This window comes from Pestalotiopsis fici, assembly GCF_000516985.1.
Source record: "Pestalotiopsis fici W106-1 unplaced genomic scaffold PFICI_Scf_9, whole genome shotgun sequence".
NCBI classification, from domain to species: domain Eukaryota; kingdom Fungi; phylum Ascomycota; class Sordariomycetes; order Amphisphaeriales; family Sporocadaceae; genus Pestalotiopsis; species Pestalotiopsis fici.
Window position 1 is genome coordinate 1,161,282 of NW_006917099.1, and position 9,514 is coordinate 1,170,795.

Below are 9,514 nucleotides of genomic sequence, written 5' to 3' on the forward strand. Positions count from 1 at the left end.
TGCGGTTATGGCCACCCGGGAAAGATATACAGCATGTATAGCCGAGCCAGACCTGGAGCCCAGCAGCAGCTCTGCATATGCCGACCTGCCCACCGACTTGATAATTTTCCAGAACCTGTACAGAGTGGACTCGCAGGTTTGTGGACGCAGACTGCCAGTTGCGATTGATGGTAGGCTAGCAAGCAACTGCAACTTTGGACCGACTGTCGCAGTGCAAGGATTGCCCGGAGAAATCAGTAACTGTTTCATTTCAAGTGATGATGTGACGCTGTGCGGGGTGATCGCTCTGTCATACCTGTCAAAATTTAGGGCTTATCGAATCCGATCTCATCGCATTCAATGGCTTGAACAGAGATTCGGTTTTCCTCTTTCTTATTAGTGACGTGTGCCTGACCGGCAAATATAAATAGCCTAGTCTGTCATTCCTTTGACGCCAACTTTGATATCACGAGGGGCTTACTCAGAGGCCAGTAGCGAGTCGAGGAGCAACCATTACCATGCGTCTCTCTTGATAGAATGTAGAAGATGGGTTCAGCCCAGTTTAGATCAACGAGGCCCTCGAGGGGCATAAGAATAAGGCCCCTGACCATTGAAGATTCGGAAATCAGTGTGCTCATTTGAATCATTCTGGCCATGAACATTTTGGAATGAAGTTATTCAAGGAATGGAATCAAAATTATGAGGAGGAGTAAATGTAACGGTAAAAAGAGGAAGGCGTATTGCTGGTAGATATATCACGTGTAGGATGCTGACAGGGCTGTACTTTCCATTTCTTTCATAATGGTTTAGGGAGTCTAGGTACCTTTGGAATAGAGAAAATGATTTTGGTCAAATTAAGGCATTGATCAATCTCTCACGAATGTGAAAATGCGCCTAATCTATTCGAAGCAGAGAGCCATGGTCTTTGGACTGGCTTTTCAAAGGCTCACCTAGATTGTATGTTAGGCATGAATTTGGCTGGAGAGACATTCTATGCTCAACAACTTGGGTAATGTTGCATAGGCTTTCTCCATGGTGACCTACTTTATTTGGGCGTGATTTCAGCAGTGAAGACGCACCTGACTGAAATGCATACAATGAGAGTTTATCATGGGTTTCCAAATCAATGCTGGCGTGTCGAAATCTCAAATCAACAAGTGGCCAACGGCCAAGACTTGTCCATCATTTACAGCCTGATATTTTATTGAAAGAGGAAGCTGTGCTTCTGAACGATCACGGCCCAGTGTGATTACAAGACTTGCATTAGATTGGAGCCCATCATGGTGTGAATCAAGCCCAACCTTGAGCGTTCAAGTAGGCGTCGGACAATTGTAATCTCACGACAACACTTCTATTCCTTGCTCGCCCGCTCTGGTCCATGACGACGTTGACCGTTAGGTACCCTTCAACGGGTACGAGACAAGATGAGGACTTTTTTCAGCACAGTTGGGGGTGGATCGAAATGGAAGGACGCATATGTCCGGAAATTGAACTACCCGCTGAGATTGAATTCCACTCGACAAGGTCAGGGCGCTGCCTCGAATCTGCTTGGTGTTCTAAATACAGATATATATCCACAGAAGAAAAGCATGCCCAATTGGTGTTTGAACTTAGGTCGCAAGCATTCCCACTTCAGAAAGTCGAGCAACCATGCAAATGCAAGTAAAGATGGCCAGTACGTGTGGAATAGCAACAATCTTGTCTCTGCAGCCTTGATATTTCACTAATTCCAGATAGGCTTGCGTGTATGCTTGACATGCCTGGGTATCAAGTATTTACGATCCATGTCCACTCAAAGTTTTGCCTTCAAACTATTACTTGTGCTCTGTCCGATCCTCTATCAAACGAAACAAGGAGGCAAATGGGTGCCGGCAGCACCTTGTCAATGGGTACTTACATTGTAGTTGGGGGCAAACGCAGCCTCATAATACCCGTCAAGCAGATCTCGGCGAGATCTAGTTTTGGGGGCGTTTGACAGCCATTTGCTGCTGCATGCCTGCCTGCCTGCCCCCGAGCAAGAGAGTTGGTGCCTCGCGGCTTTCGGGCAAGTAACCCCACCAAGAAGGGGGATTGAATTGATCACAAAAAACATGACATCGATCCATTTTTTCCATCTCATCGCCTGCAGGTATATGTCGATCGGTCATATTTATACCTACCCACCCAAGATTGAGGGGGATCTGATTGCTGGCAACCTGGCGTAGTATTCTTCCTGTCTTGTGCATGATTATCCGCCTGGTCATGTATGTACCTTCTCTTTGATTTGGGGGTTCCGCTACCGGCCATACCCTCCAGTCTTGTTCGGCCATGTAGCGCAAAAAGTGCCATGGACAAGGATTGTAGGAGATTGTAGGAGAGGGAAATCAAAGCACCATCACGTCCTCTTCTTGTGACGTCGGTCTCCGATGGAGGCTGCAAGCTTTTTGCAATATTCCGGGAAGCGATAGATATAATGCAAAGCAAGATCAGAGTATAACATATTAAACCGTTACCTCGACAATCCTTCTTGGAGCCACTTGACCACGGAAGATATTCTGGAATGTCACTCTCGGCCGATGCTCAGACGTTGTTGCGGATAGCGGTGTGCCTTTTGACCGCATACATGATAATACCCACCGACAAGATGACAAAGCTACGTAGCAAATGGGAATCTGGACCCGAGAGATGGTAACTCGTAGGCAAGATTTGTACGTGGACGACAGATGGGTGGGCAAGTAGGTAGGCAAAAGAATGACGCCTAGAAAGTATTCCATGTCCCGGCCGAGAGTGAACATGGGTTGGAAAATGGGGGTCCTCTTGATTGTATTGCACGTTACGCCACTGAGCGGGAAAACACACACAAGGGGGCATGTGACAAAGGCCAAGGAGAGATTCACCTAAAGCAAAAAAAACCCCCCATTTCCCCAGAGTCGCTCCAGATCTAGATCGTGGATCGTCCGTGTGGGCGACGGGCTCCATCAAAAGAGCACAGGGCTTCCCTTGCCTTGGCGGGTTCCTGGTTGTTCTGGGGTCTATGTCACGAGAGGGAAAGCGAGGAGTGGAAGGCAATGACAAATTAACTAGGTCAGGTCAGGTCCGTTTGTGCAGATCATCCATCCCACCAGTCTGGTCGGGCTGGAAAAGTTGATCCTCTTGATGGCATGATTGGGTGGTTGCGGGCAGGCGGTTTGAAGGGGGACGTGGACAAAACGTGAGCGTCTGTTTGGATGTGAGCAACTGTCCTGCAAAGTACTCTGTAGTATGAAGTAGTAGAGAGGAAATCCATCCGAGAATTAGCAGCATCTTCCCTGTTGCCGGGGGGTTAGGCGGCGATGGCGCAGCGCTAGGCCAGCAGATCTGGTCAGAGTGAGGGGCAGTGTTCGAGAAGGATAGCGAAAGGATAGGCCAACAAGAGACTTGAGCAAACACCGGGGGAGGGCAGGCAGGTATCAGTTCGAGCAGCAGCAAGAGAAGAAAAAGAAAAGAAAAGAAAAAGCATCGAGTGGACCAGGCACACGAAACGTGTGCAGATAGATGAACGGCGACCTCGCGAACCATAACACGGTCTCATGTCGACGTCCTTCCTTCCACAAGTGCATCTAGCGTGGGAAACGGCTATAAGATAGTTTACCGGTCGGGGCATTTTGAGTGGATCATGGCAACTTGGGCAGAGCGGGAGGAAAGCTAAAAGATGGAGAATGAGCGACTATAACGTTTCACATAATTTTTCCGTGCGAGTGCCGTCCGTATATACAACTTATTAGGTTGGCATTGTAGGTTTAGTTTTGTAAGCGGCAATCTGGCTTGATATTCCATTTTCATTGCGTGTGGCCTCCTACCACAGCACAGAACATGGTCTTTTTCGACGAGCGACTGCCCCCGTTGGCCCTGTAGTTGGATTTCCCGCATTTAGTGGCATGATTGTTTTATTTGATCATTGGTTTTATTTATTCCATCTCATTCTCTTGTCCAGACATACCGATACGGGCTGCATACCTCCAAAAGCGTCCTGTGATGGCTTGCGCTAACGCCATGTAGGTCATACGTACTTACGGGCAATGGAAACGAATCATTGCATCGACAAAGGACCCTCTGCCCGTCTGTCTGTTTGTCCACTGAGCAATTTGTATGGATGGACGCTTCTCATTGCCATCCCTCCCTAGATATTCTATCCTATCAATGTCTCTTTCCTTGCCCCCCCTCCCCTCCTGGAATGTCGACCGCTGGAGGTGCGTCCGCCGGTACCCGGGAAGCTGGGCCCGCAACCCACCACCTAGCTCTGTCGACTGTCCACCCATTTCAGTGCAGTGCCTGTAGCTAGCTGGTCGTGTGGACTTGTAGAATCTGTGCATCCATGTACATGGTATTGTTTGGTCATTGACATGCACACAGCAGTACTTGCGCGTACCATCTATAAACCCTGCTTGGACAGGGCCCTGAGGAGTGTTTTCCGCCCAATTGATCATACGCTTCACTCCACACCTATTGCATCTTTTTTATTCATTTAGTTTTGCTTTTTTAATTCCTCTGCTGGCCAATCTCTTTGCAATCTTTCTACCCACTGAAGCCACTCACTCGCCCGCGCTCTCACTGGAGAGGCCGATTCTTGGGCCAGCAATTGCAAGTGTGTACATGTATGCAAGTGCCTTTCTCGATGCAGGCAGGTAGGTCCCTACGTGGCCTGGATTATACCGAAAATCAATGAGCACGAGGCAAGTAGAAATAGGATGTGCCCACTCATGTCGACAACATGCATACCTAGGTACAGGACCTGCCTACCATTCTACCTACGTACCTAGAGACGTACATAAGGTAGGTAACCTACCTATGTCATGTAATGTATCCAGTCCATTGAAGCAAAATTTGAAGGATCTGCGCCCGTTTGCCATTCATCATGTCGCGCGCATGGCAAGTGCAACGGGGAACCAGGAATGAAGTCTTCTGCAGCTGCCAAAGCAAATTGGATACAGTACATACATGCAGTTACAGTCTCAGCAACCCCGAGCTGCAGTGATTGCCGCCTTGAAAGAGGAGAAGAGGAAAGAAGGAGAGAAAAAACCGCGTCACATCTTGGTCTTGACTGATGTTACTGTGTTTCGCGGCGGCATAATGAGGAGGAAAACGAGCCAGATGCCCCCTTCAGTGGTAGTTGTGCTGCATCGCTGCCGCCAACCTTCCGAGGAACCAGGATTAGTGGTGAGAAGGTGGTGCGGTGCCACTCTGGTATTCCGTACTAACCAGAATACTCACCACCCACTTGACCATCATGGACCCCTCTGCTACATACCCGGATTTTGCGTCCCTTGGTTCAGCCAGAAGAAAAGAAACAGAGGAAGACCAATCCAATCTGTCCATTCACTATTCTCATGCTCGCGTACCTTGACTACTACCTCAGCACTTGTGAATTCTACTCCCACTACCTCTGCTACGACATCTCGCATTGCCTCGCCAGTCTGCGTTCCTGCTGTGTGTTTTGTAGAACCTATGAGGAGACTTGGGTGCCCCTTGTGTGCCATATTGCCGCAGGCTCTTGGTCCTCTCCAAACCATCCATCACTTCACTCACCCATTCATTCACTATTTTTTTGCCAGGGCTTACCAAGGAGGGCAGGGGCCAGGTCCGATTGAATTGCTTCCTCATTTTTCCTCCCTTATCCTTGCTGTTTTCTTTTCTTGCAGCAGGCCTCTTGACTGCCTACCTACCTGTGGCCTACCACTGACCAGCCTAGGTAAGTATTGATGGTCCACTACTGCACACTTGGAGGAGGAGGAGGATGCGATGCACCAGTACCAGCACCATGCAGCACGTCTTTTTCTTTTCTTCTCCACACCCTGCCAGAGATGGTCGTCGTCCATGTACTATCTGGTCAAGCTAGTGTTTGTTTGAAAATTGCTTTTTTCTTCCCTTTTTCTTTTTGGCTGTTTTCTTCTCTGACTTGAACTTATTAATGCCCACCCAGAAGGGGTTTCAGGTCTTTGACCTGCTGCGTCGCCTCGTTCTGTTTAACGGATCGATCTGCTGCTGCTCGCTTCTTGCGTTTCCCCATCGCCGAAGGTCATAATTTACTTTCCCCCTCCATTGTTTTTCTTTCGTCTTCCTCGTACCTCTGTCTCCCGTATGAGTCTGATCGCAAGAATAAGGGTGCTGTGTATCACAAGCTCAGTCATCATCATCCGGCCCCTCGATCTTCGATTCCTCGAGACTTGAGGGACCGACACTGACCTATTACTGCCATCAGCACACCTCTGAGCTTGCGTCCGTGTCATGTTGCAACAACCCGTTGGCTGGTAACAACTGCCGCTACCCGTCGTCCAAACAGACTCGCTCATCTCCCTCCATCTTGCCCATTTTATTACATACGTACCTATTACCTTAGTTGTGTGTACTACTTTGCCTGCTTTGGCATTTTTGCCTTTTCGTTTAAACCAGCCGCCCCAAGCTCGACATAGAGTCAGAGCTTTTTTTTTCGGGCTCTGGTCTTGTGTAGCTCTTGCTCCTCAGGCAGACTTCATAGGCAATCCCCCCCACGAAGCACCGAGCTATTCTGGTGCTTCCAACAAGAGGCTTTTCCTCTCCTGTCCCATGTCTCAGAATATAGTCAGAAGAACCAAAGAGGACTTTCAGGTCCCATTTTGCGCATCAAGTGCGATCCGTTCTCAATATCAGCCGAGACCCACAGCGAGCCTCCTGGGATCATAGAGGTACACACACTCACGGCCCCAAGCCTCTGACACCTTCGATATTGGCTTCTTTGTTGCTCTTACGCGCGCCAAACTCCACCTGGGATCCCGATCCCTCCTAGCTTGACAGCCGCAGCACTCTATAGCCTTGGTAGCCCTCGCGCCTCTGATATACACCCGCTCGCACCAACCTCTTGGGCGGAGTCTCTCCCGCAGCCGCTTGGGTATCGACAAAGAAACAGCCCGTCTCATCTTACTTCTCTATGTGCACACTCAACTCCTCCGGGCCTCTTGCATGACCCGTCCCTGTTTCTCCACTCAGCAACCTATCCTGATAAGGCTACTTCCCACGGTCAGGTCCATAGACACCGAGGCAGCCTGTACTTCTACCCATCCTGCCGCTCACCACTCATCTCTCAAATATATACTTTCACCCTTGTACAGAACTCACGCTTCGTCACATTGTGGTTGATATCTTTCCAGTCTGGTCCAACAGACAATCATCCTTACACAACCGTCATCTATTACAAGTCTTCATCCACTGGCCTTGCATGATCACGACAGCCTGGTGGCCAACAAGTCTTTTTTGGACATCCAACCTTTTATCACCAAGTCAAGTCCTTGTCTCACATACACAGACTCGACTAGACTGTTTGATACGAGCACACACCAAAGGTATCGACTCAGTCGTTGAACAGTAGCTGCAGGTAAGAATGCCACGACAAGCTTTGGCCAAATAGTGGTAGCTAACAGTGGCCAGGAACGGGCCGTTGCGGCTCAATTCTAGTTTCTTGTCTCTCGAACTTGATGCTATCGTCTTCTTCCTCTCTCTTACACACTACCTAGGAATACGCTTTTGTGCATATATCAGGTGGTGACGGCTTGTCCTGGAGGTGGACGTCTTCAATTTGGCTTTCCTTCTTCACCATGGGCCAGCAACACAGATTTAGTGGGAGGGAGTATTACCCATCACTGGGTCCTTCTTCCTGGGATACCCGCGGTGCAGCAATTGACGAAAATCAAGGCACTGAACAGCAGCATGTCTCGGGGAGGACTGGGGCGCCACCAGTAAGAGGCATCTTGTCCGCTTGAAAAAGTTGAGAGATCTAACCAACTTTTAGGAACCCATTCAACAAATCCTACGCAATCATGCTCACCTTCCTGTCAAGTGCTTTTACATGTTTTGCATTCTGGAGGACGGCAAAGATGTCAGCTTCTGTACACCTGGTACGCTATCACAGGCAAGCGTGACAAGTCTTTCGGAGCACGTCAAGCACATGTTTCCGCCAAATGGAATATCTGGTATGTGTACATGTCTAGTCTCGGCAATTCACCGAAAGTTGTTTACTGACAGGACGCAAACAGCATCGACGCCTTCTTATGAAGATCAGATCCCATACCGACGCTCAGCTTTTGACATCAAGCCAGCCCTCGACTTGGAAACACCAGAGAGTTTCAGTGTTGGAAGCCAGATTCCCCGAAAGCGGCGTGGGCATTTTGACGACGTGCAACCCCGTACCGTGACCAAGTATACAAAGCCCATCATGGTCAAAGATGCTCCACAGCTATGGCTCTTTTACGAGCAACGTTTCAAAAATTGTCAGCAAGCTGCTTGCAAACTCATTGCAAAAATTTGGATCAAGACTGTCGAGCCAAAGAAACAATCCAATCATCCATACACGGGAAATGATGGAAAGGCACCGGACTGGTGGCCAAAAGCTCACCCCAATGCCAGTGCGGACGAAAAGGTCAGACACAAGGAGCCTGACCACTTGTACAAGAGAGGTGAGTGTGGCTTTAGTCGATTCGAAAGCGAGATATACATTTATTAACATACTGTCCTAGAGAGGCTTCGTCTACTCGGCCACATTCTGCGAATGGTGATGGAGCCGCCCAGCCGCCAACATCCCGACATTAAGAAATTGCAGCTCAGTGTGGCCAAGCTTGAAGAAGTCACAATGGAGGCGCTAAATGGCTGGTTTGCGGATACTAGCAGTCCGTCAAACGGGGCAAAGAAGCCATACTTGGAGGAGATTTTCAAAATTGCAAAACAGGAAGAAAGGTTCCGAGACGGAATGATTGGTACGTAATGAAGCAGCCATGAGATGGGTTGGGTGCATATTGACCAAAATCTAGACGGAACCACAAGAGTCCATGTTTCTACGGATGATAGGCTCATGGATGGCAAAATGTCGGACACGGAAGAAACTAGCCCGTCGCGAGTTGGTGACCAAGACCGCAAGTCGACCTCACGAAGCCTCACGCCCCACGGAGGACTTGCCGCAGAACTGGCCCCGTACGGAAGCGCTCAAGGCACGCTCGATGAAGCCGATGAATCCACAAACGGAGCTTATCTCAACGATGTGATGATAAGAGGCCATACGTATGCGCCAACACTTGAGAGCTCGGATTTTCAAGAGGAGGTAGCAAGGTATGGCGAGGTTGCCGCAATACCTAGCGGGCCGCCAATGCAGGGATTCGCCAGTATGAATTACTTATCAGGCCCCGACCCGACGAGAAGACCCGTTGCTGAGACACAATCGGAGTTTCCCGCATCATCGACGGCAGGCAGTTTTGATCATTGGGCAAATACCTCCAGTGCCAACTCTTCGGCAGTGTATTCCATGACTGGCCACCCGTTTCAGCCGAATCATTCGACAGCCGTTGGCCATTCCACGGGTCCCATGACTCCATCACACAACTATTCCATGTTCTATGATGGCATGCCACGCAGCCATGATCTGGGTCCGCCACCCTTTAGCCGGTTGGGCCCAATGCCATCTCCCACAGGTTACCCCGATTATGGACAACCCGGTTTACGGGATCTCCCGGATCCGAATGTCAAGCAAGAGGCATATACTAGGAATATTAACTAA

General features: G+C 49.3%; 1 protein-coding gene across 1 annotated transcript; it reads left to right on the forward strand.

Annotated features, from left to right (window-relative positions):
- Window positions 1-7,565: 7,565 nt before the first annotated feature.
- On the forward strand, window positions 7,566-9,514 carry PFICI_11771 (uncharacterized protein; the record flags this gene model as incomplete). The annotated part of the gene is made up of 5 exons (XM_007840352.1): window positions 7,566-7,706; window positions 7,760-7,940; window positions 8,004-8,423; window positions 8,484-8,720; window positions 8,775-9,514. 5 exons carry the CDS (start codon window positions 7,566-7,568, stop codon window positions 9,512-9,514), a joined length of 1,719 nt encoding a protein of 572 aa, XP_007838543.1.